Source organism: Fusarium poae (genome assembly GCF_019609905.1).
Source record: "Fusarium poae strain DAOMC 252244 chromosome Unknown contig_2, whole genome shotgun sequence".
NCBI lineage: Eukaryota > Fungi > Ascomycota > Sordariomycetes > Hypocreales > Nectriaceae > Fusarium > Fusarium poae.
In genome coordinates, this window is record NW_025408660.1 from 248,401 (window position 1) to 275,667 (window position 27,267).

Consider the following 27,267-nt stretch of genomic DNA (forward strand, 5'->3'; position numbering starts at 1 on the left):
CCGCTACGCTGACCCAGGAATCGTTCAAGGCGATTATTGGCGCCACTTCATTGAGCAGCATTGTCTCTATATGGATGTTGAAGACCTGCCTTTAGACGTCCGTGATACGCTCAACCCGGAGCAGCGTGTAGTATACGATACCTTTATTGGGCACTTCCAAAGCGGCAGTGAGGAGCAGATTCTACTCCATGTTGACGGTGGTGGTGGGACAGGCAAGTCCTACATGATCAAAGTCCTGTCTTCGCATCTTCAGAGGCTTGCAGGTAACCGGCCCAGTCCAATCTGGAGAGTTGCACCCACCGGAGTTGCAAGCAACCAGATCATGGGGACAACATTACACTCTCTCCTCCGGCTACCCGTGGATAGGGCTTTTACAGAGCTATCCCCGGCAGATGCTAATGCTGTCCAGAATAAGCTACGCGACGTCAGGTATCTTGTGATTGATGAGAAAAGCATGCTGGGTCTGCGTCAGCTTTCGTGGATCGACAAACGCCTTCGCCAAGTCTTTCCTGGCAGAGCAACCGAATTCTTTGGCGGCATGAGCATCATCCTCGTTGGTGACTTCTTCCAGCTCCCGCCGGTTGCGAACAAGCCTCTCTACTTTGATGGGCCACTCAAGGATCTGCATGAGGTCTCTGGCCAGACAGCATATAGGGCATTCAACCACACCGTCTTCTTGAAGAAGGTCCAGCGGCAGCAGGGCGATGACCAGGCCGGCTTTCGTCTCGCGCTTTCAGAGGTACGTGGTCTCAAGTTATCCATCGAATCATGGAAACTCCTGAGCCAGCGTGTGCGGGTCAAGCTAAGCCAGCGCGAGGTAGATACGTTTGACGCTGCTCTTCGTATCTATAGTAAGAAGGCTCGTGTTGACGAGTACAACTACGAGCACCTCATCCGCTTGAAGCACCCAGCAATCAAAGCCATGGCGAAGAACATTGGTAATGGTGCTGACAAGGCAACATCGGAACAAGCTGGTAACCTGGCTGGCCAGTTTCCGGTATGTATTGGTGCTCGTCTCATGCTAACCCAGAATATCTGGCAACCAGCAGGCCTAGTCAATGGCGCCCGAGGAACAGTATATGACATCGGTTGGGCCTCTGGTGCTGATGCACATCGTGACCCGCCATGTGCCATCATGATGGTGATGGATAAGTATGCCGGGCCGTCATATTTAACCACAGACGACGGGCGCGAGGTAGTACCCATACTCCCAGTAAAGCGAGACTTCTTTCTGGGGACATCCGCGTGTACACGAAAGCAGTTCCCCCTTATGGTATCATATGCCATTACGGTTCATAAGTCACAGAGCATCACAGTGGACAAGATGGTGACGGATCTGTCTGAACGGGACTTCCAGACAGGGCTCAGCTATGTTGCAGTCTCCAGGGTCAAGATGTTAGACGGGTTAATGATCGATGCCCCATTTGAACGGGCATCTCTCCACTATGAGAAGCTACCTGATGGCAAGTATAGTTCTATAATGTTATTCACGCTTGAGGCTCTATAAGTCCTAACAGATTAGCAGGTGTTTTGATGAAAGTCCGGGACCAGGACCGGCGCAAGCAACAGCAACTTGACCGGCCACTATTCCAACCTGTTTTTTCTTGATGACGTCGCTATAGTACACAGAGAGTTCGAAAAAATGTCACGCATAGAGATACATCCTTCGGACTGTATTACACCCTCCCCACCGCTGGTGAGGGTGTCAGCATATTTTATAGTTATATTTATTGGCACCGTCCATATTGTTATCGATATGGATAAGCATAACAATAAATATGCCCATAACAATAAATATGTATTGATTACTGAGATGTCTGGGCTCAACAATAGACAGTAGCGGCGCATACGCAGAGGATTGCCAGCCTAGAGGAAGAATTGGCTCGGCTGAAGAGAGGGAAGAAGAGGAAGGCGGTACCGAATCCTAACAGGCGTTTTATGACTCTCGGGGATACTTTAGCTGTTGGAGAAGCCATACCTGAAGGGGAGACTCAAAAGGAGTCTGTCGTGGTGGAATCTGTCTGTTCAGACGAGCGAGAGTCAGAATCAGAGGCTAGCTCGGTCATTGAAGTGAGAGAGGAAGCCGTACCCCACCAACGGACCACGCCTTTGCTTCTCAGCGACCCCCCCTACCTGAGGTACGAAGGTCAGGGGGGGTGAGATTGAACCCCCCTTAGTACCGGTAATACCATGGTATTGAGATTTCTTCAAATCATACCAGGTCTTGGCGGTATTTACCAACTCATACCAGACCATTCCGATCACTGTCTGAGTCGCTAATAATCAACCCGTAACCTTGATAAACTCCCACAAAGTGCCCCCGTCGTCGTCTCGAAATAGGCCACTTCCATCCTCCTTTGCAGAAACCTGCCTCTGCTTCCACAAATCCAAGGTCTGGATCTGGTACACACCGCCCTCCATATGACGCAGAGTAAAGTCCTCCCAGCCCTTGTGATGGTAGACCTTGGCATAGAAATCCCACCAAAAGTCATGCCCCAGAAAGGTTCCCTCGGCGACATTCTTAAACCCTCTAAAGCCTCTTCTCTCGTTGCATTCCCACTGTGCCTGTTCTGAAATGTGCTTTTGGGGTTTTGCCAGATCTATTGATTCCAGGCGCAGATGGCCATCGTGGCACGTAAGGACACGACTGCGGGAAACGTCGTGGATGAGGTATTTTCCATCGTGGTGGGGAACGGATTTGCGAGTGAGGCCAAGAGAACCATTTAAAGTGACACCAGTCTCTAATGAAGTAGGCGTATATATCGGAGTGTCTATTCCGTCACTTGTAGAATCAAGCCAGTGCTCAACGGGATCGGCTTCGGACAGGGTGCGAGGTGTCATGACCCCAATACTCGATATAGTGTCTGACATTGATGCTAAAGACTCGTAGTCTTGGCTGAGGATAATAATCGAGATGGTACTGACAAGTCTTGACTCGAGGTATTGTTGCATGAATAGAGATACATGCCTACCCCGCTCTCTGTTTTATACCCGTTATGTTACGACCCTGGCTAAACCCAGCAGTTACGTTACATGCACCCCACAAATTTCAACCAACCACGTAGAAGCTCAGGTACGGATCACGCATCCAACCGTGATCCCATACAAAATGCGATTTTTCACTTGCAGTCTTTGACCAAAAGTGAAGCTATTAGCGTGGGAAAATAGCTGCTGTATTTAAAAATGCATAAGATGTGTCACGGCCAGGGTCCCAGACTCAGGCTGTGACAGGCCCTCTGAGATTCGTTCTCCCGGGCGTAATAAACTCTCTTGTATGACGGTGGCCTGGAAAGCTACAAACAATTGCCACCGCTATTCTACCTAACGCTAACTAGTACTATAAGCTTCCCAATCTTTCCGGAGAATCTGTCTTAATCGAGTATAGAGCTTGTCATCTTCTCGTTCCCAAGGCTTATCCCGAGGGAAAACAATCTTCCGTAGTCCATTCAATAATGGGATAAGTGGATTGTAATAGGTTGTGAAATTATTCGTGATGGTGGCCACAAAAATCGACTCCTTTGTCACAGTTCCCAACTTGAGTTTTGCTAACTCCTCCATATCTGCGTAGTTCCATTTATCAAACTGTGGAACAGCCCTGCTTTTGTCTGGTCCGTCATAGTGGATGCATATCCAGAATAGCACCCAGAAGAATGACTCAAGATCGTGCATAAAAGAATGTTGCTCACCTAGGAGCGCCCCAATTGCCATGAATGCCCGTGTTCCAGTCTTCCCTTTGCTCCTGACGCAGCCTCTCGCGGCTCTGTGATAGCCAGGTCAAGGTCAATCAAGAAGGAAGGCCAGGAGGGGTTATCATCGTCCTCGTTGATCATGAGATTGTTGATCGAGATGTCTCTATGAAGCAAGCCTGCCTTGTGCAAAGACTCGTGTCCCTCGATGCAGCGCTCGAATGCAGCAAGTAGAGCCGACCGAGAGCTCGCCTTGTAGATAGGCATCCCATAGTCTCGGAGAATGACACGTCGATGTACCCGATTTGGTAGTGAATTGGCGGCCTTCGCTGAAGACACAGAACAGGACCGCTTGCTAGAAGGAAGAGGAGCACTGATTTGGCTAGATGACCGCTTTCTGCTGGCACCGGCTCTGCCGCGATCGTCTCTCGGTGCGCCAGACGCGACATTGCTCCGCCGTATTGGTCGTTCCGGACGGTAGTTCGCAGCTTGCGTAATATCCAGCCCTCTCCGAACATTATTCCGGATGTCATCATCTGCCCCGTCAATCTGTACCGTCTCGTGGTGATAGTACCGGGCTACGTTAACGACACCCTTGTCAGTCGCCTCACGCAGTAGTTCGCCTTCTTCATCTCGTTCCGGATATTGCCACGAATCCTTAATGACAAGCAGCATCTCCGGCCGTCCTTCGGGATGGGCTTTCCAACATGTCGTCGCTCGACCAGCTATGCAAGGCGCCCGCTGCATCACCTTGTCGATGATGATCCGCTCGGTCGAACCATTCCGATCGACCTCGATGAATCGCTCCCCGTTTGCCGTCATGATTGTCGGGTCGAACCCTAGCTGCTCCTCGTTCATCCAGAGAAAGCCAAGGATCGTGGACACAAACTGACGCCCATCTTTGTTAATGTCGAACTGCTCCGATGCGATGCCCCCGAGCCGGTCAAATGCCCATACCCTCATGAGGGACCCGCAGATGGTAAAGCCCAAAACGAAGCGACGGTCGTTCTGCGCAGCCAGCACCTCCCTCGCGTACCTCCCCAGATCAAGCCACGCCATCGAGGCCTTGTCGGCGGACGGGTTGCTCTTCAGCTCTCCAGGCACCAAGATCTGCGACCAGTGGCACCGCGAGTCTTTCCCAGCACTCGTATCCTTGACGAAACCGACGTCCAACTTGCGCTCTCCTGTAGAACCTTGTATTGGCTTATTGGGCTGGGCAAGAGGCCGTCGTCGATGCCGATGTGTTGGGATTGACCCGTAGCTGCCTGCGAATGCCGCTAGTTTGTCGCTGAAGTCGGCAAACCAGCTCAGCACATCATCCTGGCTCGCATCCCTGGGCCATCCCTTCCAACCGTCCTCAAAGAGTGGATCGCTGCCTTCCACGCATTGCTTGAAGAACGCCTGGGAGGCTACGTCAAGGCCGGCCACGCCTCCAAAGTATGCATCATGAAAGTGACGGACCCCGACATACATAGATCCAAGCTCCTCTTTCAGCACGTCGTCCACATATTTGCGATGTTCGGACGAGTTTGCGAAGCTGCTTGTATTGCGCAACCATGGGGTCTGTTGGAGGGAAGAGGCTATCGGTCGGGGAGGCGGGGTGGATTCGGCGATAGCGTCATAGGCTCGGTCCCAGATAAAGGCATCAGGCTCGCTAGCTAGGGCCGATTTCAGAAGAGGTTTGACGCGGTCGAAGTCAAAGTCGTCGGAGGCGGCAGCGGAAATGAGCCTGAGGAGATTGCTTCGGAGGGTGCCACGACCGGTGTTTGTGAGGAGCAAGCCCGAGGCCGTATGGCTTTGTAGAGCGAAAAGGAGAGGGAGCAAGAGATTTCGAAGATCTAGAGATTAGTTAGAGTAGTGCTGCAACAAAGTGTTGGGCGCCACACCTTCTTGGTCAAGTTCGTCTAACGCGTCTGGACAGCAGGAGATACCTGCGCCTTCGCATATCGAATCGAAAGACGCACGAAAGACGTCGAGACCATTTCCAATAGGATTGTCTCCAATTACCTCGGGCTGAAGTTCATTTCTCATGGCGGATGGGACACGTTCAGAAAGACAGGAAAGAGCCAAGGCCGCGTTCGTAACATGTCGCGTTTCTGGCAAGCGACCGAACCGAGCACCCACCGGTAAAGCTTTGATCCGTCATGACTTTATCTTATCTTATCGTACAAGAGCGGGAGGTTCTCGCGCGCTGAGTGGAGACTTCGTTTTATTAGTGTTGTAATTGGCTGAACTCCTCCAAACACAACCCAAAATCGAACCCATCACCTATCCTAGTACATGTACTGTAGTGTACTTTGATAAGATGTTGTCGAACATTCAGTCTAGCTGCCTGGACGATCTCAAGGAATCGCGAGCGAGGATAAAGAGTTGAAATTTATCTCATCACAACTTGCCTAACACACGATAAGATCGGCTATTGCAGATTGGAGGCTTATGAAGGTAATTCTCCCGGATGATGTCTTGTAACAGAGTATTGGTGGTACGGACCCCACCACTTGTGTACTGAAGAGAAATAGAGCTGGAAAGGTACGTAAGGAATATAATTGCGGAGCGTCCCATGCTATAAAGCACTCGTCAAACCGACGATCCGTTTTCCGTATAAGAACATATAATGGTCTATCGAGTGACTAAATATGGGATCTTAGTTTCTAAGTATAGCCTCATGTAGTTTCTGATTCATTGTAGTCCGGGATATGGACATAGTCGCCACAGCATCATTGAATGGCATGATCAACAAGCATTCGTCTTTTTCCTGTTTTGTTACCACGACCGCTTTTTTTAATTCGCTTAACTTTGCTATTTGGAACAAGATTGGTTGGCATCTTGAAACGCGTTTCTGTCTATTTAATGCCGCTATAGATCAGTATTTTCCGTTGCCGCATCTGCTGAAAGCGATTACTACCCAAGGTCATCTCGAGGAGCATACGGCGGAGGCGGCCTCTCATTTGGAATTCTGCATTCGTCTAAAGCTCTTTCCAAAATCAGATCGTCTGTTGAGAGCGGCGAAGTTTGACAGAAGTCAGTTTGGCATGCGCGATCGGTGTAATGTGGTATTGCCACTGGAACAGGGACGACGTGATGGCAAACATGATCTTTACTTCTGCGCTTCGTGCTGCAACTTGGTACGTATCTTGTTGTGTAGAGCGTACTCAAGTGTTGTCTTGATGCGATATTGTTCGTGTCGTGGCTCTCAGCAGGTGACTGGCGTTTTCTCCTGAGCAACTGCAAACTGATGTTCTTATGCCGGAAGGCGCCCTTCATCCGTTTCTGTGCCAAATTACACCGGTCGGTCCAGCTGGTGCCCTCGTTGTTGTTTAGAAGATGTGGCAAGCACGAGAAGAGTGGTGCTAAGCACGGTAAACCCATTTTGGTGCAGATCCTGGATATGTCTCGCCAATGTTGAGGGGATGACTGAGAAAGCCCGCTTCAGTAAGATTATTGGACTTCGGCGTAACATACAGGGTAATGCGAGTCCAGCGTCAGTAGTTTATTATAGATTTTTTTTTGAGATCGGCCCAAAATGGACTAAACGTGGCGCACACCCCTGTACTAACGACGCTAAGTATGATCCCTGCCTTTCGTACTCACTAACAGCATTTAGCTGGGTACCAGTGATCCCAAGTGAATTTAGACTCCATGCAGGGCCGGCTAAAATGAAGAGGATGATCCGTTGTGTGCCTTATAAGAATTAAGTAACTGTAAGTCGATTATGGTACACGTCTTCGAAGCCCGGACGCCGAAATATTCAGATCCTATCGTAACTGAGACATAGCGGGGTTAATATCCGCTCTGGCTGTGCATCTGGCGTGTGCCGCACTTAGTCCGTTTTGGGACATTCTCAATACAACATCAATAATAAACTACTGACGCTGAACCCGCACCACCCTGTAGACCAATCTTTGTCGCAATGAATCATCATCAATCATGGAACGCAGCCTCCTCAGGCATCCTGCCAGCTACGATGAAAGCCTTACAGTAAGTCATTAATGCACAGGAGGCTGTGCCTGCTACTAATACTATGGACTGTAGTCTGTAGATTCGATCCCCTAACTAGACAATTGCAGCTAAGAGAGATCGAGATCCCAGTGCCCTCAAAGGATGAAATGCTGGTCAAGGTCATTGGTTCATCACTCTGCAGTTCCGATCGTCTGTTGTTCGATCCAGACTTTTTCTTAACCAAGTCTTTGGAGAGTCCAGTAACAATGGGCCATGAGGCAACTGGCAGGGTCATGAAAGTGGGAGAAAACGTAGTCAATTTCTGCATAGGGGATCCTGTAGGATTTCTTGCCTCCAGAGGGTGTTTTGAATGTGTTCAGTGTAGGACATAGTAAGTACGCCCAGTTTGATACATAACACCGTTTATGGAACGCAGACAGACTAAGCCTACCCTAGTTCAAGTTACGGATGCCCAAAAGGTTTGGAAGCCCAAGGTTTCACGTGCAATGGGTACCTCCAGGAGTATATTGTTGTCGATGCTCGAAGCGCGGCTAAGTTTCCCCCCAGTCTGGATGTCGCAAGATCAGCTCCACTCTGCTGCGCGGGCGTAACTGCGTACAACGCCATCAAAGAGTGTCTTCCAGAAGCAGGAAAGTGGCTGGCAGTCTCCGGGACGGGGGGTGTGGGTAAGATGGCAATACAGTACGCCAAAGCAAAGGGCTTCAAGGTCGTCGCAGTGGATATCGATAAGGATCAGCTCGGTGACGCAGAGCGAGCTGGAGCTGACGAAACGTTCATGCCAAGTGATCTTTCACCCGATCGCGTGGCGATGTTTCGTGAGAAAACTAGAGGCGGTGTTGATGCCGCAGTCAACTTTACATCTTCAAGCCAATCATATACTGACATGCAGGGCTTGATCAAGTTCAACGGCATTCTTATGGTGGTGGGTATTGCTGACTAGCTCAAGCTCAAGCCTATGGATATTAGTTTTAGAAAGCTCGTTATCAAAGGAGCCCCAAACGGAACGGCGCAAGATCTGAAAGAGTGTTTCGAGTTTAGTGCGAAGCATGATATCAAAGCACCCCACAAGTTTATCGAATTACAGGATGTCCCGCAAGTGGTTGAGGAAATGAATAGTGGCACGGTCAGAGAGCGCATGATTGTCCTGTTCTAGTCAACCAATGTTGGGGGGAAAAGATGTGGGTCAGAATCAATATAAAGTCAGTTTCGAGGCCTGAATAAAGAAACCATAACGAAAGCGTTTCAATGACTGCGGGCAGACTTGACCTTCGTGATAAATCAATAACATTGAGCTCCGTAACAAGAAGCATTCGGTATGCTGCAGCCGACGCCTGTACAGATATACTGCTGGATAATGGGATGTACTCTATCGTTTTAATTTATAACCCCCAAAGTCTTTTGTTCTCCACCGCCCACCAGTTGGCCACCGCATTAGCCTCCCTAGTCCAACGTGACGCTTCCTCGCCATGGATATGTCTTATATCACTTATCAGTTGTTCCACTGACCAATTCTCTAGAGGCTCAAGTTCAAGTCGGTCGTTCTTCAAGTCAGTAAATCTCCATCGGGATGTACGGTCAAGGGGCATGACAAGTCTCCAGGGCGCATCTGCAGACGTCACTGTCAGCATGCTTGCACCGCTGTTGACGATGCCAAAGTTCCACGCCCGGCGGCCATTTTTCATGGGCTTGTAGGGCCGGATGAGCGACTGCCCTTCGTAATCTTGAATGAGATCAGATGCGATAGCTGTATCCCAGCGGTTGAGTGATCCCGTGTTGATGAGCAAGTCCAATATCGTCGGAAGAATGGAGATGGAAGTTGCGCTCGCTTCATACTGTACACGAGGAATACTAGGGTGCCTGAAAGTGATAGGCACGCGAAAATTGCTGATGTGACCATTCTTGTACGTGCCGGTCCTAGTGGAGACATCCTCTCTGAATGCTTGCCCGTGGTCGCCGACAAGAACCACAAGTGTCTCATTAGCGATACCTTGATGATCGAACAGTTGCAGAAGCTCGCCGAGCCATGCATCCGTGAACCGGATAGTGTTCAAGTAGTTGTTAAAGTCTTTGTGCCATGCCATCTTCCCCTTCGTGTTCATATACTCTCTCCTTTCGAAATTGCCTGGCAGTCCCCAAGGATGATGTGTCGTGCTAGTAAAATGGAAAAGGAACATCCTCTTGTTCTCCTGCTGGACTTTCTTCACGAGGTCTCGCAAATGCGTCTTCAAAACGGTTTCAGGGAATCCAAAATAGTTAATTTCTTCTAGTTCCGACTGCCTTTCAGTGTTTCGTTTCAAAAAGTCCTTGTTAACAACCGTTTCGACGCCCATACTTTTGGTGAACACGTCCTGGCGATCGTACTTATCCGTTATCGATTGGAAAGAAGCGGTAAGCCAGTCTTGTTCAAGGAAGTCGTTTGAAGCTGCCTTGGCTTTCTTCATCTGGTTGAAGAGATGCAAGATTTGCGAGATGCAAGGTTGGTAACTTTGCGCTTCGGACTCTTTAAAGTTGTCAACAGGAATAGGCCACACTCCACAGTAAGTTGCTGCCAAGCTTTTTAAGGATAGTGATGCAGCGGTGAAAGCACCTGCGACATTGATGCCACCGAAACCATCCTGCGTCGTATCATTCCACTCTGGTATCCGCATCTGGGGTAGCTCCGATCCATCTGATCTCTTCCAGCAGACATGCTTGCCAGTGACCTTTTCCGCCACCGGAGTTAGGCGTGACAGTATGCCATCGACATCGTCTACATCTCTTTGTCCCTCGTGGGCAGGCAGGGACATCTTACGAATCTATCGAATCGAACGCCAAGAAATTCTTGTCCTGTAGATTCGCATCGAATCGAATGTGTCCTCCGTAGATTCGATATCTATCGAATGCCAGGATTCGATCGAATTCGATTCGATCCCGATCGAACGTAGACCTAATCCCTGCGGAGACCGAAACACCAATAGGACCTAGGACCAAATGGATCGTTGTCATCATCACCAGGCATTCATGACTTCGTACCCCGACGTACGAAGGGTAAGAGATGCAGAGGGGTTTTAGAGAACATCACAGCTGTATATGAGGCGTCGCAGAACATTTTCAATTGTGCAAGGCAGGTAATAGGCAGATTAAATGTCACTCGTCCCCTTCAGCGACGCAAGTGCGTCAACCCATTGATCATCACTGAGGCTAACCAGCGGCAGTGAAGGCGTGTAGATTCCAGCTTTACTCCACGATCGAATGCACTGAGCCATCGCTACTATCTCCCTCCTCAGCCGGCTTCTCAATGGTGCCGTCATACGCCCTGCACTGCTAAACGTCCTCTCGCTCTCCGCAGACGACGATGGGATGGTGAGCATATCAATCGCCATCAGAGACAGCCGCGGGTACCGATTCCTGTTGATTTTCCACCAGTCAATCGGTCTACTCCTGTAGTGGTGACTGTTGACAACATCTTCAGCACAGTACCGAGCATATTCGTCATCAGCAGTCGCTCCCGCTGTCGTGTGTTTCGTCTTCCGGGTGCTCTTGCGGCCACTGGACGCTGCCAAGGACGAACCCTGGGCGCATGGCGGCCCAGCTACACTCCTAGCAAGTCTCCGCTCAATGTAATCCATTGAGGCCTCGTCAGACGTAGCGAAGACTTCGCAGTCAACATCGCGTTCCCTGTAACTCTCCCAGATCTCTCTGAGCTTGGCTTCGTACTCTAATCGCCAACTCTTAGCCTTACGAAAAGGCACTCGAGACCACAGTTGATCGAGAAGGCGCCACTTCTTCGCCGGGTTGAAGACAACAGCGCCGACATAAGCAGCGCTAGTCAGACGGTTATAATACTTGTGCAGCTTCTTCCATCCGAGCTTGATAAAGACCTTGAGCAATCTACGGGTTCTGCTATCGAGCCCGTCGTAGATGGAGACTTCGACGTCCTTCTTCTCCTTGCTCACTAGATCCTCAACTTCTTCAAAGATTGTACCTTCGATAGCACCTTCGAGGGGGTCAAGTAGGATCTCGAAGACAGGGAAGTATTCATCGAAAGGGAAGTATTCATCGAAAGGGAAGTATTCATCGAAAGGGAAGTATTCATCGAAAGGGAAGTATTCATCGAAACTACCACACGTCAACCTCGCGCCGGGAATACCGTCGCCCTGAAGTTGCTTGGTGGCGATTTCAAAAGGCTTCAGAAGCTTGACAAGTACCTCGATAACCTTCCAGTCGTACGCGCTTAAGCGGTATTGCAGAACTGCCGGTTTCGGTTTGTCACCAAGGCCCTCAGTTTCCCAACGGTTCTGAACGTCATTGAAGAAGGTATTGAGAGCCGAGCGGAGACGAAGTGCCCTCTCCATCATCCGCATGTCCGAGTTCCATCTGGTGGCATTGTTGAAGACCCAGTGTAGTGTTGATTCATGGCCAGATTCCTTGCGCTGAGACTGAAGAAACTGCTCGTACAGCTGTTGACTCGCTCGCAGCTGAATCCCGGTGTTGTGAAGCATTCCTGGGGCGCCGTTCTGGCTGTACTCCCTGAAAGTGGCTCCATTGATCTCCTCCGGAGCTGGGTGGGATGATAGGAGGTCCTCTTCTGGGATACCAACGGCAGTGTTCGCTTCAAAGTCTTCGTCCGTGCCGTCTTCCATCTCTACATCCAGGGCCTCGTCGATAGCTTGATCAACAAGCTCCTCATCGTCATCTTGATCGTCACCATCCGCAGCGATGATTGCCGCGAAGTTCTCCCGCTTCGAACCGTATAGCATTGCCCGCACGCAGAGGTTGAAGATATGCGCAGCGCAGCGAATCCGTCGCTCTTCAGGTGAGAAGCCGTGTTCAAAGGCAAGACCGTCCATGCAGGTGTCATTGTTGGCAGCATTGTCCAGCGTGAAGTAGCCAATCTTGTCCGGGTCGTTGATTTGCCAGAATGCGAGCGTATCAGCGACCTCATCAGCAAGTGAAGCACCATTGTGTCTGCCCGAGAGAGGTCGAAGGCCAAGGAGGATTCGGTGTTGGACAAAGTGGTTATCAATGAATTGAGCGTTGATCCCAAGAAACGAAGTGTACGACTTGGATGTCCAACCGTCGAAGGAGAAATGGATCTGGGATCGAGCGCTGCGCAATACTTCGGTTACCGGCCCAACGGCACCCCTATACTCGGATTCGAGCATGCGAAGCAGCGTCTTTGCAGAGGGGATGTGGGTCACATCGATGAGGGGATTGCCGTAGAGAAGGAACCGCTGGAACCGCTCGGTATTGACAATGTTGAACGGCAGATTATGGTAGGTAACCAGTCGAGGAGGAGTATTCGGAGGCCTTTGCTGCTGAATCTTCCACGCAGCTTGCTGACAAGAAACTGGTCGTGAGGATTATTCAAGTCGGCATCGATGAAGTGGGTGATAGTCTGGCCGCCCAGAGATGAGGCTCGCACGCCCCGGGCAACGTCGTTTGGGGCCTGCCAAATGAACACGCATGTTGCTGAGCTATCCACGAAAGGCACGTACTTACCAAAATCCCGTGGGCGTTGCGAAGGTGGTTCTTGATAGCGGCTCCGGTCGAGCAGACGAAGCAGAAGTCAGACTTCTTTTTGAAGCCTCGGGCGAAGCAGTCGGCACAGATCCACTTGAGCTTATTGCCCTGCCGCGAGGTGGAATGGTCCTCAACACGATACCCATATTGCTGCCACCACGCCCTCGTGTCCTGACCGCCAGTATAGCGCTCGAATCCGGGCCATTTGGCCCACTCTTGGCGGCCCCAAAGTGTCCAATCAACCTGAATAAAGTCGGCAGCCGTTCCGCGAGAACGGAGTGATGGTGTCGCTGGTAACGAGATTCCTGGAGAAGACACAGGCGGCGAAGACGAGTACTCGACGCACTCCATTGCGCCTGACCCAATCGATGGGGGACGGCTTGAAGAGAATGGTTCGGGCATCGTGACGTTAGGTCGGTCGCGCGAATCGAGCCAGCTTGTAGAGGAGGGTTGGAGTCATCGAGGCTTCGCCGGTGCCCAACTTATACCGCTTCCATGACAGCAAAACTCAGTGAGGCCAGCATAACGCGTATGTACGCGCGTTGTCGACGCGAAAACGAAAAAAAAATCCCAGGTCGCCATCTCCGTTACATTGGCTAAGTCTTGTACGAATGAAAGGGGCATCCGCCAGCAATGAGAATAATGACCTCGCGCACCATGTCCGACTACCCACGCGAAGACGCCTCTTGGCTCAATCACTGGTGCTCGACGGTTCTCCAGGTGCTATATACACCTGCGCTAGCAACCAATGAAATCGAAGGTCTTGTCACTCAAGTCGGCAGACTCTGACAGCCCAGTCTGGTATGGTCCCTGGTCATCTGGTTTCAAAGTGCCCCTATTGGCTCATGTCGTCGTGCACAGACCACCGAGGCACACAACTGGAACTTTCCTTCCGCGCTGGCCCGTCTCGTTCCATCCTGGCGTCGCCTCTGAATGGGCTCTTGAGCTCGTTTGAGCTGGCCGGAGCTCGTCGTGTTGCCACGTGAGGTGTAGCGGTGAGGGCGTAATTTTAATGCTGTAAGTGGTCGCAGCTGCGGGAGGATTATGAAGTCGCTAGTACATCCACCTAGGGGCTGGCTGGGTTTGGCCGCAAGTTCTTGTGACCAAAGCGGGGAATAACTATGTTGGGTCTGGACAGTTAGTCGACCAATACAGGTTGAAGATGCAACAGACATGTGAGACTTCAAGGTCGAAATGGTCTTCTGAGCGTGAGAACACTGACGCCGATAGAAAGCTCTTGAGGGAGATGTCTAAATGGAGCAGTTTTTGTTTGCATTACTTCCAATCTACAGAAAACCAGCATGTGTTTAGATGGATGTTCATGGGGGAGTAATTGCAAGACGGGCCTACCCTATACCAATGTGCTAGAAAGATACCAGGGTACTCACGTATTCTTCCACAGCTACGCAAGTCAAGTAACCCCTAAACAGCATTTCATGGCCACGAGGATTCGCTTTTCAACCTCGCCCACGCTTGACATAGTCCTCGTGGAAATTGGGAAATGGTCCCATTCAATAAATTACTTTTGATATTTTAGAAAGTAGTCGTTTGTGGGTTGCGGCCAAGCATGATTACTGCAGTTGCACGATACCTATTCTGACCTGTAAATCTCGGGGGTTTAGATGTACCGGTATACACTAACACATCTTAGCACCTACACGGACCCTGGGCCTTCAAGACGACAAATCACGCTCGGTCGCGTCAGGTACCGCCAGGGGCCGGTTGACGGGTTCAAGAAGTGACGCTAAAACGAGTCGCGCGTGAGTTTCAGCGAACCGCGTCACTCGTTCGACCAAATCGATCGATTTTCGATCGAACGCTTGGGCCCGTTCGATTCGATATTCGTAAGACTTGGCATCGAATGAATCTATCGATTCGATTCCCGTTCGTAAGATGTCCATCCCTGCTGCCAACAGTCTCCAGTCATCTCCCTTCAGCATGCCGGCCTCCGGTAGCCATTTATCCACTTCTGGATGGACCAGGAACGCTCTGATGTCTCCCTGCTTGACGAGCGCTCGAGAGATCATGAGGTATGTGGAGTTCCATCTCGTATCGTTATTCATTACGACCTCTAGCTCCGCCGTTGACTCACTCGCCAAGAGGTATTCTTGTGCTTCGTCGTTCTCGCACAACTTGCCCGAGCGTCACCGCAAGACTTTCTCCGCTATGACACCCGAGCTGGCGACGGAGTGCCAATAGGCGCGACTGGTGCTTGCCCTGGCGGTCAAGAAAATGAGCTGTGGCTGCCATAACAGCATGCCGATTAGGCGATGTCCACAGGTCGAACCCCAGATGGATTTTAGTAAGGGCATCTGAGAGCTCCTGCTTAATCTCATCCTTTTTAGACTTGTACGTGTCATCCAGCAAACGGCCCATCGATTGCCGGCTCCATGGTATCTGGTCAGATAGGTGAGGGTCGAGCTGTCAAGCGAGCTTCTGAAAGAATGTATCGTCGTCAGCTCGAATTGACTCGCCAAATTCCTTGGTGGTCGGAGAAAAGAAAAGGCAGAGGGTGGAGGCAAAGGGAGCATGATGTCGTCGGATTCCATCGGGTTAGGCGTCGACTCGTGGGAGGAAGGGTACGCGTTGAAAGGTAAACAAACTAGCACTGACGCGACTTGATGTCGCTAGGACGGGATGTAAAAGTTAAGGAGCTACTTTCTCCCCCACCAGCCTGACAGTGGTATTGGGGTAGCTCACTAATGGAGGGCTTGATGGATGACTTTGATTGGCTGGGGTTGCTTACCAGCCAGGTTCCGGGTAAGCTGTGAAAGCGCGGTCGACGGTTTGGCAGCATGGAGGCTAGATGGCATGTTGTGTATCAAATCTATCAAATGTTATTTCAAATCGAGGATATCGTATTTGTTTGATTGAAATAAAGTTTTGGCATATTTGATTGATTTGTTTGGCAATTTGTTTAATTGGATTTGATTTAGGGGCTGCGCTGGTTGCCAGTGCTAAAGAAGGTTTGCCTTGATGAAGGAGACCGCCGAGCGGAGGTGAAGGAGATGATGATGAAACTTGAGGATGTGGTTAGGATGTACTCACGCTGGGCATTTCAAAATCAGATTAGCAAATTCAGGATCCTCGGAAAATGACGAGGCATTAAGGCGAACCACTGTCAATGAGGCCTACCAGTGATTGCCTTGTCGGGTTTCCCCAACGACATGAAACCCGTGCACTTCTGCCTCATAAGGCAAGGTGACGTCTCAGGACCCACTTGGCGTCAGATGTGCAGCTAGTACGGAGGTCGATCCAGAGGGGTCGCTAGGAAGGTCAGAAAAGGCAAGAAATGCGGTGAGGATGCTTAAGATTAGAGTGGACGAAAAGCGGGGATACGTGGATAGTTTAGCGTAGCTATAGGCCCTATGAGATCCGTTCTCCCGGGCGTAATGAACACTACTACCCGTGGATTCGACCTAACGGAGACCCCACTCATAGAGTGGGCGGCAAAATTCTGGGACAAGGGCAAAATTCTGGGACAGCCGGATACCCCGCCCTGTCGGAACTTCATTAGAATCACCCGCCAAATCCAATGAATTCCAATACACACATACGTATAATTCAGTCGACTCTCATTTATGAAGCTGCCTTTTTGATCTAGCCGATAAAATGCCGTATCCGTATCGCGTCAACGATGCTGTACGAGCCGCCCGGGAGGTCCTTGTATCACAAAACCGCCCCAAGCGTAACGGAAGAAAGCCTATCACTATAAGGGATGCCGCCGTCAAGCATCACACCTCCAAGAGCGCTGTAGGGAGGCATCTTCGATCGCTGAAGCTCGCTGGAAAGCCGGCTTTTAGTGATACAAGCGTTGGAAGGCCAAGGAATCTCGATGAAAGTGAGGAGCGCGCGGTCGTTGCATACGTTATGTGGCTCGAGAGATGTGGATTTCCTGCAAATCAGTCAGTTATTGAAGCAGCCGCAAACGAGTTGAGGGCATCACGAACTCCTCCATTGCACCCAGTTGGAGAAGGATGGTATAAACGCTTTCTTGAGGATAATCCGCAGCTACAGAAGAAGAAGTTAGTACGGGCATTTGATCGTGAGAGAGCAGAATTCGAAGCACGCGAAGTTCAGGAGGTTGAGGATTTCTATACTAACCTTGCTGATGTTGTGCAGAGAAGAGATATCGGGCCATCTCAGATCCTGAACGCCGATGAATGCGGCATACGAATAGGCGTTGTGCGTGAGCGGCTTGAGGTGGTCATCGTGAGGAAAAAACGCAACACAAAACACGAGATTGTTGCTTTTTCGAACCGCGAGTCGGCTACGATGATCGGGGCTGTAAATGCTGAAGGATGTGAGTATTCTCTTGATTCTGTAGTTTATTCTAATAGTACTTAATAGATACTATCCCTCCGTTTATGATCTTCAAATCGTGGCCAACAGAAGGGTGGGATGTTAATGATTTGGATAAGAATATTCGCTTTGCACGCTCTGAGACCGGCTTTTCTAATGCAGAAATCTCAATGGATTGGATTCGTCATTTCAACCTGCATTCCTTCTCAGCAACAGCAAAGGCAAGAGCTCTTGGTATAAACTTTACTGATTGGTACGGCTGTGATGAGTTTATGAGAGATATCGATAATCCTGATTTCATTTGGGAAAGGCCTTACTTTGAGCGGCCTGAGAAGGAAAAGATTTGGCGACTTCTTGTTATCGATGGCTTTACAGGCAAGACTTCCTTGGAATTTATGAAATATTGCCTGCGCTTTGATATCGAGATCTTCGTGCTTCCGCCTCACTCAACGCATCTCACACAGCCGCTTGATGTAGGAGTCTTTCAGCTTCTCAAGCTTGCACATCAGAAGGCACTTCGCAAGCACATCCGCGAGGGATTTCTGAACTTCAAGCGCTCGGATCTTGTTGCTCGCTTGCAGAAGATCATCGATGAAAGCTTCACAAAGCACAATATCATTAACGGGTTTGAGAGAAGTGGAATATTTCCTCCTGACGGCACAGAAGTCATACAAAAGCTAAAGGAAAAGCAGAAGTCTATCCTCTCTCAAGCCTCCCCTGCAATCCAATCCCTACTTCCCCAAGAATCACGATTCCGAGATGCTCGGGAGATTTCTCGTCACATCAGGCACAACTATCGTGAACGATTCAGCTCGCCTACTCGCGAGGCATACAGCACTATTGACGACGTTCTCAACGAAGCAATAGTACTAAATTCCTTTGCCGAAAGTCATATCAAGAACCGCCTTGACCGCATTTCCGCTGCAAATAGTCGAAAGATGCGTAGAAGAAGAGTTCATCCCACCGGCCTCTACGTGAACAGCACAACGGTGCAGCAGATAGAAGAGCAAGTTGCCACTACAACGCAAAAAGAGCAAGCAGAAGAGCTTCGCCGGCAACATCGCACTTGGAGGCAACTGCAGAAAGAAGAGGATGATCGCCTGAAAATCGAGTGGAAGAAGCAACACAAATACGATATCAATAACAACGGGAAGCCGATTCATATTAGCTTCAAGCGGTGGAAGGAGTGGAAGAACAAGGATATACAGGATGATGTTATTACTATTGCTCCGGCATCACGAGAAGCTTCGCCTGCAACGCCTGGGAACGGATTTTACTATGATACGAGCGGTTCCTCTGCTCAGCAGCGTTTCTACGAGCGCCTTCGTGGTGCAACAGCTGCTGGTGTTTATCGCAGCCCGTTGCAAGATATGCCTGCACTTCCTTCGAGCGATGGAGTTGAATTTAAACTCAGCAACACACAAGAAGATGGGTTACTTGAAAACCTCGTCACAGGAGAATCAGATGACTCCGATTTCAATGAGGAAGTCATCGAGGTAGTTGATCTTACGCAAGAAGAGCCCAACCTTCCTCCTCTCCCTCCTCCGCCTGTTGAATTTGAAAGGAATTTCTCCTCCACATATCACAGAATCATGGATACGCTTCGCCCGCGAAATACACAGTAAATTATATCGTCGGCACTTTCCCTGTTGGGAGGGAGACCGGGCAGGTAAGTCACAAGACCTTATGCCGAAGGAAGCAAGTCTGACGGTTCCTCAGTAATCACATCAACTTTCGGCCGCAACACAGCGAGAAATATACATCGCATAATAAAATGCTCTTGGATATAGCTTTAAATCAATCCAATACTATCATTTTAGCAATCTCTATTTAATTCGGACCAAAAGTGACGAAGACTGAATGAAAATACCAATCTTTTGCACCTATTTACACCTATTTGGCTGTCCCAGAATTTTGCCCTTGTCCCAGAATTTTGCCGCCCACTCTATGAGTGGGGTCTCCGTTAGGTCGAATCCACGGGTACTAAGATTAGGTAGCGATCAACGTTTGCTGAACTATGAGGCGTAGAAGATCACCAGCCAAGTTTCCCAACAAATGTACTATGTAACCTCCCTTCACTGTCTCAAATGGTTTGTGGCAATGTCCCTGCTAGACCCTGACACGCTCAACTGGACAAGGTATCTCCTTGACTGCGCGGGGACTACTATCGCGTATCGGACCCATTCTTCTCACGTAATGACGAGGGTACAAGCGGGGTACGGAAAGGTCTCTGAGAAAGGAATTACTGCCAAAACACTATAGAAATCATTTTGAAGAGACCTATGACTTCTCAATTAATTCCCGGCGAGGCGCTTAACGATTCTGATCCAAGTAGCTATACCACAAAGAAAAACAGCCGCCGTGAGCAGTCTAACGATGTTACGTGCCGACCGGTCTTCAACCCGGCCACAAGGTGCGGCGCCTACTTCCTCCCTATGGAGATGCCCTCTCGCGAACTTTTCCAGATTTTCCTACCCTATTCCTTAGTTAAAACATGGGTTCAATACACCAATCGCTGGGTTGAAAGCTTGCTCCAAGACCGCCATTTAAAGCCGGTAGCCCGGCTTAAAAGCTGGGTTGAGACCTCCGTTGCAGAGGTATATATATGGCTTGCCATCCTGATTTACACAGGAATTCATAAAGAAGCTACGATCCAGCTGAGAGTTAGTCGCCACTAGTCAACAGTTAGTCCAGACCAGCTGAAAGAACGGGATTTAACCAGAATCCACTACCGAACAGGGCAGAATATGCCGCCGACCAGCTCTCGGGGACCAAATTACATCACTCACGGTGTGATTTACCGTTCTCAAACATAAACCTAGTTAGGTACCTAGTTACTTACTTTCCTGTCTCGGTCTATTCCCCCTTTTGTCCTGTTTTCTCTTGCTATGGTGGCGTTGGTTAGCGTTGAAACTTGTTTTACACTGCCACAAACATTAGTTATTATCGCGTACCCGTTCACAAACGGACCTGGTTAAGCTTCCCCGGACTTCTTTTTACCCTCTCCTGCTAAATCTAATCCTTGTTGCTATTTAACACCGACTATCCTAGGGTCACCCCAACTCGACAATCCTTCTGCCGCAACTTCTCTTGTTAATCCCTGGTGTAGATCACTATGTACAATGAAACCTCGCTATCCACCGCTGAAGCCCGGCGGCTTAAGAAGCGAGAGCTAGATCGCAAAGCTCAGAGGTTAGCTCGTCAAAGGACAAAAAGCAGAATTGCGCAGCTGGAAAGAACGGTGGACCAGCTACGACAAAGCGACTCAAATGCTCAGGTGCATACATTAATTGACGAGTTGGAGAAAGTGACAAAGGAGAGGGACAATTTATTACAAGTACTCGACTTTCTGGGTTCAACCATCCGTAGTCATCTTGGTGACTCAAACACTAGCGCGGCATCAACCAACGAAGCTTCGTCGCACACCACACCGAGAGCTGATGGACCAGAAGAACCGAGTAGCTCCACGGCCCCAATTGATGCTGCTTCAGGGACTAATGGCTCTTCAGTCATGGAATTCCCATTGGACACACCGTTAACTAATCCCTTCGCTTACAACAGCTGGATGTATCCCGTCAGCAACGGTCCATATTCGACCTCCATGGCCTTTGACAACCCTATCCTTCCATCATCTGGTCACGTCTTTATGAACATTCAACCTCTTCTACCAACCCTTCCAACTCCCGCCCACGAAGACGACGATGCTATAGTCCCCAAAGCTGCAGTATTGTGTCACTGCTCGAGCCCCACGAACTGCGCGTCCAGCTACCACGGCGTGAAGCCCAATATTCGGCGTGCAATTAACGAAACACATAAGTACAATCGCAGTACTTGTGACTGGTCAACTATCGATTGACATCCAGAAGAACTTGGATGATCTCCTCGTGCCGACGCAAAGAAGCTAGCTCAAGGGCCGTTGCGTGGCCTCCTCCCTCAGCATGAGCATTGGCTCCTCTGTCGATGAGCAGCTTGACGAAACTTGTATGTCCGCCTGATGATGCTAGGCAGAGAGTCTTGTTCAAAGCCAACTGAACCATGCAATTCGTCTCGATACTGTGGATGTGGCATTCGCAATGCAGCGCGACAAGGGCGTTTCTAAATGTATCTAGCCTCGCTTTTCTCAAAGACCAAGTCAGAATAGCTTGGCTATCGTTCACCATTTTCTGACAATACAAAATGTATTTGATAGCCGGGTGGACTTGTTTGCTGGACTGGAGGAGTGTGAAAAGTTCGTTTGGACTGAGAAAAACAGCAATCATATAACGTATTTGATAAGTGAGTGGGTCATCCAAGTGAGTGAGTCAGCTTAACCTATACCTTAATGCCAGATTTTCATAAAGCTATATAAAATCCAAGCTAACTTTAAAATAGCTAAAACTTAACTATTACATATTTAACTATATAAAAGACTAATTGTGACGGGTGAAGGTTCCCAAGGGATAAACTAGTCCGTACTGGTTTATGTTGGCAGAGTCGTAGGGCGTTGTCACTGAGCAGTTGCGAAGTGTCACGTCTCCTAATAGTGAATAGAGCGGGTAAGGCGTATTCAGGTAAGGAAGTTTTATTGATAGCTGGTAGGCCATCGTACTATCTAGCGCTAAGCGAATGTATATATACTACTGGTGTTGTGGTGGGAGCGACGATGTTTGAGGTCGTCGTCGGTCCTGGAGCGCCGTCGGTCCTGCAAGTGTCGGTCCTTTATTGATTGGATATGGTGATGGGGAAATTGTGGGGTAGTGGAAAGTGAGTGTGGGGTGCACGTGACGTAGCCGCTCAGATCGTAACATACCTCATGAGTGTCTATATGTAAATCGATAAAGAGTTACCATCTACCAGCCTTATAGGGTATGCCTGGTCCCGAAAGCATCAAGCTGGAGGAGGCATCTGCGTGCCGAGCCGCACCGTATGAGAGGTGAGGAATTGCGACGGACCGTTGAGCGGTTTTCAAGCTACGATCTGCACCCGCCCGAGGAACTGGAGCAGCAGAGGGCCGATAGGAAGAAGCCATGCCGGCCGATAGAGGGTCTTGACATGTACGAAGTCTATATCTGTACCTACATAGAAGCCGGATGTGACTACTGCACACAGCGAGTTAGGAAGATGCACGACCACATGCCGGTTCATGGGAGGAAGGCCTCGGAGCACACGGGCGCTGTGCCTCTTTGGAGAACGTGTAAACTTCAGACATACTTCACGGCGAAGGGTCTCATCGACTGTTTCGTGGTTGAAGACCCGTCTCCGTCAATGACAGGAGGAGTACCGTCAGGAACGGGCCTAGCCACGGCACCCACGTCGCAGGAGGAGGGAAAGCTGTTTGAAGACCTAAAGGCTGACATCATCCAGGCCTCGCGTGACCTGGACGAGGAAGCCGGGATTGTGCAAGACGTCGAGGAGTCACGGGCAGAAGATCGTGTGCCCTGGCTAGCTCATACCGGGTTTCCCACGCACCTTCGAGGGCTTCGTGACGCGGAGATCATGTCATCATACGCGCTTCCACGAAGCGGAGGCCCAGGTGGGGATGATGGAGAAGAGGAATACGGTGCAGGTGGCGCTGACACGGATCTCGGGCGCATTCTAGCCGCAGCTGAGAGCACATTCCGGGACGCATACAAGTTATGCAGCGACAAATCACCCGATCGTAAAATGACGCAGCAGCGTGCGAAGAGGCTAAGCAATTTCCGCCGTGATGATAGTAACATGAGCAGTGCAAAAGCCAGCAAATTCCGAAGCTTCAAGAACGAATCGTCCTTCACCTCATATTTCCGGATCACGAAGCAGCTCTTTGCGTACTATTACCGGGTAGTATACCGTGACGATGGTCATTTTACAAGAGAGGATGACCACCATGTATTACCGCGGGACATAATCGAAACGACCCCTAATCAAGCATGTAGACTGCAAACGCGGCGCATTTCCAGTTTTGCACCAATCAAAAACTTTCTAGATCGATATTTGGACTGTTAAGGTTGTAGAAAGTTAACGAACAAGCCAGCCGCCCAGGCGTCAAAGGTGGCAGGACTTGGTAAGATATCCTATAGTTATCTTTTGCCTTGTTGACGTGTGAAATAAGATTATAGACGATGGGTTGCTCTAACAATTTTATTTGTTCCGAGCCATGGCATTTGATCACCAACTAAGAAAAAAGAGTGTCATCTCCATCGTATCGCTCCCTTTGGCTTCCGCAAACGATGGCAATGAAAGCTAGAACCCCCTAAAGGAGGGCTAGCAAAGGGTTGCGTTTCTAACAAATGGAGAGTGAAAGAATACAAGGCCCATGCGCCTCAAAAGCAAGTTATCCCCTCACTCCCCTCTTCGGCCGTGTTAAATGGTGAGCACTCCCATGATTGAGCTAGTCAAGATCGGAAGAAGTCATTTGACATGTCCTCAACTTGAGATCACGACGAATCCACATTCATACTTGAATTGACCCTGAAGAGAGGCACCGAATGTTAGGACAAGCCCGAGTGGGTATATAATGAAATCGCCAGTTATTTTAGGACACTTAGCAATGAAACAGAAAGATGGACTAGCTATTTACTTGTAGGACGGTGTAAATTGGACTTTGGCAGAACCTGCATCTTCTTTCAGGCGGCCGACTAAAACGGCCCTTCGTAGGCTACATTACCGGTCGTATAACGGACATAGTGCCCCGACGCTGGCGGCAATTGCGAAACTGCTGCTGTAGATAAGCGTGATAGAAAGAATTAGTACTCTTCTCTATGACTACCCTACATCAAACCTTGTTCTTCAAGGCTCATTTGGCAAGCCGTTGGCGGCTTCTGTAAAGTTAGTCAACTTACCTAACATGAACTCTCAAAGTTGGCATGGGTCCTTGTGTAAGAAACGTGCTGCATTTTTCGTTTCTGTCAAACGCGCCCAAACTGGAAGTGCGACGCATTTCCGCTCTCCATACTTGAGTAGGGGCACAAGCCTCCCTCAGGCCGTACAATATAGGAAATGCACCGCACTGAGCCTTTGGATGACACTGTCGAGAAGCGCGCCCTGTCAATAACGAGAGCCATTCGCTAAACCATGGAGGAAAGAGGATGAAAGGGATATCTCGCCCCCAGCGACTGGCTCATTACCTGTCCAACGTCTAGGCTGTGATCCGGAACTTCTCCCCGGCAGCCCGGACCCAAAGCCCCCTCGTTAGCACTCAAACAAACCCACAGACACAACCGCTTTTAGAAGGTAGGTGTGGATAACCTTGTCGTAGCTCCAAATGCCAATTCTTGTCACGAATACTCGTCGGATGTTGCTTCGAGCACACCTGAGGGTCCCTGTGCTTTAGTTATTGATATTGGTAATGAAATAGATGTTTTCCAGGGTTGAACAATGTTTCGCATTATTCTGGGTTAGGTCTCCTGTGTCTGTTGGTTCTGCGGTCTTTGAAGCTAGGTACAGTAGTTTGTGTATGGCTGACCTGGCAACACAGCTAGCGTACCGCTGTGTCGGGACTGGTGTGGTAGCCGCTGTCCAGTAAAATAAGTAGCAACAGGCTCCATATCTTAAATTACTCCGTGATAAACGTCAGAATGCATCGGGCCTACTATCCTGATCTGTGGCTAGCTATGTGCGAACTCCTTCCTGATCCGCCAATGCTCCGTATCGGGTTCCCTCCCCACTCATCTTCCAATATCATTAAGCCAAGCCAACGCTGAGCCGTCCGGGTTACCTCACTTGCCAAGCCGAGAGTGCCGAGAGTGGACGGAGAGCAATTATGGTACATATTGAAGAACCTTCACCCCGCTTTACAAGGTTCGGGGAACCAACTACCGACGAAAGTGAATGGAACAATTCTAGTCTCTTGTACAAGTGGGCGAGTGCGCCATGGCCAAAGATCAGGCAAGAAGAAGGCAAACCCTAAGCGGCGGGGGGCACAGTTTCCCTTTGTCCGATCCAACGATTACGTACGACGATGTTGCTACTACTACGTTCTATTGGTTCCCCCCTGCTCGTTGTCGGTTGGCCAAGACATTGTTGGTGATTAGTGGGTCTTGTGTGATTTCTCATACGACAGGCAGCCAGTATCATTCCTTGTTGATCAATTAAAGAGCACGCAATTGAATTTCGCGTTCACTGAAACGGAGTCACCATGAACTTTCCAAAGGTACTAATCAATATCTTTTTGGTTGAGTAGATAAGCAAAGAGCCCCAGCAGCCAGGCCCAAAATCTTTTCTTTTTCACTTTATCACTTAGTTTTTCACGATGTGTTACTTCGACCAGGTTGTCTGGGCTTGCGGTAATTGGAGGTGGAGCAAGTTTCGCGAACAATGCAACAAAGAGTACCGCATCGGAGAAACCTGCGGATTGAAGCTTGTGTATGGGCGGCAAGATGAAGCAAAAGACTGCAAAATATGCGATCAAGTGACGAAGAAGGAAAACTGGATTAGAAGGACGACCGAAAGAATGGCTCGGCTTCGTGAATGGAAGCATTTGGCCAGCCTTGAAAGATGTGAAGAAGAGGTGACCTCCCTGAAGGGTGAAATTCTGAGACTGCACGAGCAACACAGCGCAAACATGTCTGGAGGAGCCGCCTTCCGTTCCGAGTCCGGAAACCCATTCGAGTTCCATACCAGCCTTGGCGGTCCATTCTCTCGCCCGGCGATTCCTGTCGGCCTTACTGAAAGGCAAGATGACTTACCATCAACAATGCTCTTCGAAATCTATGCAGCCAGGCGTCAGACGCGACCTAAAGACAACAACAATCATCTATTACGTCTCTCAAAAACCTCAGCTGGAGTCAAAAAGCATGGGAAAACTTTGGCTTAAACTTCCTTGCCAGTCAATGATTGGCTCAACGCAGCCGCTGGTACTGGCTACTCTCCCAAATTCATGGAGAGGAGGAGAGTGGGGAATTGTAACGGACCCAGAAGCAACGCTGAAGATGCCGATATGATGTATTGCTGAGCGAATACAGTAGAGTTTCATCTATCGAACTATAGGTTTTTCATGCTTAGAGAGTGAAGTACTAAGATTCTATTGGCGCTAGGGAAATAATAAAGGCTTCCCATCATACTCCTCATATTCTCGCGTTTTCACTTCGAAACAGATCGGCCCACGGCTTTGCGGACTTTCGATGGCGACCTGTCATCGACTTCGTCCATGTTGATAGACATTTACTACACACTGGAATGATATGGTGCTTCTAGTTTGATGTGCAGATTTTCATAAAGCGTGTATGATGAAAGGGCCTCGAACAACAGGTTTCAATGTAAAGTCGACCGGAACTCATTAAGACCCCGGCCAACTTATATTTCGCCTACAGAATACTGCCTCTCTAACTGGCGCAGGGTCTTTCCAACCACCTCTTCCGCCAGTTTGTCAATATCCTGAGCATCAAATCCTTTCTTGAAAATGACGTTCTCCCAACGGACGTTGCTCCCGTCACTATCCTGGAGAGAGTATTGGTCATTATTCACAAAGTGCAGGTACACACGTCCGCCGGGATCGCCTGCAGATATTGATTGGCTTGAATTCTTCAGAGTGCCAACTACACATCGCTCGTTCTTCAACTGCAGTCGACGACTGCGCTGTTTGGTTATTCTATGCTCTGAGCGTCGTGAGCGAGCCCGTTGTGCTTTTATAACGTAAGTTTGGATGTCTATTTCGGGTCATGGCTTTGGAAACTCACTGTGTCGATAGCGATCCATCTTGCTAGGGTACCTAGTTGCAGTTCCAGACATACATACATTCAAAAGAACTGTCATCAAGGTCCGACTCAAGCAGCTGTCGTAAAGATGGTGGGGTTGGTTGGTTGGTTGGTTGTATTCCTACTCGGTTTTAGCCGCTTTTTAACAGCAGCCATGCCCGGCT

At 49.6% G+C, this 27,267-nt stretch overlaps 8 protein-coding genes across 8 annotated transcripts; 4 read left to right on the plus strand and 4 right to left on the minus strand.

Moving 5' to 3' along the window:
- Window positions 1-2,283: 2,283 nt before the first annotated feature.
- FPOAC1_013368 (uncharacterized protein) lies at window positions 2,284-2,871 on the minus strand (the record flags this gene model as incomplete). Its single annotated transcript, XM_044857709.1, has 1 exon — window positions 2,284-2,871. The coding sequence occupies one exon, from the start codon at window positions 2,869-2,871 to the stop codon at window positions 2,284-2,286; it is 588 nt and encodes a 195-aa protein (XP_044701091.1).
- An 815-nt stretch (window positions 2,872-3,686) lies between these two features.
- FPOAC1_013369 (uncharacterized protein) lies at window positions 3,687-5,717 on the minus strand (the record flags this gene model as incomplete). Its single annotated transcript, XM_044857710.1, has 2 exons — window positions 3,687-5,524; window positions 5,573-5,717. 2 exons carry the CDS (start codon window positions 5,715-5,717, stop codon window positions 3,687-3,689), a joined length of 1,983 nt encoding a protein of 660 aa, XP_044701092.1.
- Window positions 5,718-7,891: 2,174 nt separating this feature from the next.
- On the plus strand, window positions 7,892-8,586 carry FPOAC1_013370 (uncharacterized protein; the record flags this gene model as incomplete). Its single annotated transcript, XM_044857711.1, has 2 exons — window positions 7,892-8,016; window positions 8,082-8,586. 2 exons carry the CDS (start codon window positions 7,892-7,894, stop codon window positions 8,584-8,586), a joined length of 630 nt encoding a protein of 209 aa, XP_044701093.1.
- Window positions 8,587-9,025: 439 nt separating this feature from the next.
- FPOAC1_013371 (uncharacterized protein) lies at window positions 9,026-10,432 on the minus strand (the record flags this gene model as incomplete). Its single annotated transcript, XM_044857712.1, has 1 exon — window positions 9,026-10,432. The coding sequence occupies one exon, from the start codon at window positions 10,430-10,432 to the stop codon at window positions 9,026-9,028; it is 1,407 nt and encodes a 468-aa protein (XP_044701094.1).
- A 10,133-nt stretch (window positions 10,433-20,565) lies between these two features.
- Window positions 20,566-21,306, plus strand: FPOAC1_013372 (uncharacterized protein; the record flags this gene model as incomplete). The annotated part of the gene is made up of 1 exon (XM_044857713.1): window positions 20,566-21,306. The coding sequence occupies one exon, from the start codon at window positions 20,566-20,568 to the stop codon at window positions 21,304-21,306; it is 741 nt and encodes a 246-aa protein (XP_044701095.1).
- A 1,049-nt stretch (window positions 21,307-22,355) lies between these two features.
- Window positions 22,356-23,414, plus strand: FPOAC1_013373 (uncharacterized protein; the record flags this gene model as incomplete). The annotated part of the gene is made up of 1 exon (XM_044857714.1): window positions 22,356-23,414. One exon carries the CDS (start codon window positions 22,356-22,358, stop codon window positions 23,412-23,414), a length of 1,059 nt encoding a protein of 352 aa, XP_044701096.1.
- Window positions 23,415-25,659: 2,245 nt separating this feature from the next.
- Window positions 25,660-26,223, plus strand: FPOAC1_013374 (uncharacterized protein; the record flags this gene model as incomplete). Its single annotated transcript, XM_044857715.1, has 1 exon — window positions 25,660-26,223. One exon carries the CDS (start codon window positions 25,660-25,662, stop codon window positions 26,221-26,223), a length of 564 nt encoding a protein of 187 aa, XP_044701097.1.
- A 479-nt stretch (window positions 26,224-26,702) lies between these two features.
- Window positions 26,703-27,104, minus strand: FPOAC1_013375 (uncharacterized protein; the record flags this gene model as incomplete). The annotated part of the gene is made up of 2 exons (XM_044857716.1): window positions 26,703-27,031; window positions 27,086-27,104. 2 exons carry the CDS (start codon window positions 27,102-27,104, stop codon window positions 26,703-26,705), a joined length of 348 nt encoding a protein of 115 aa, XP_044701098.1.
- Window positions 27,105-27,267: the final 163 nt, after the last annotated feature.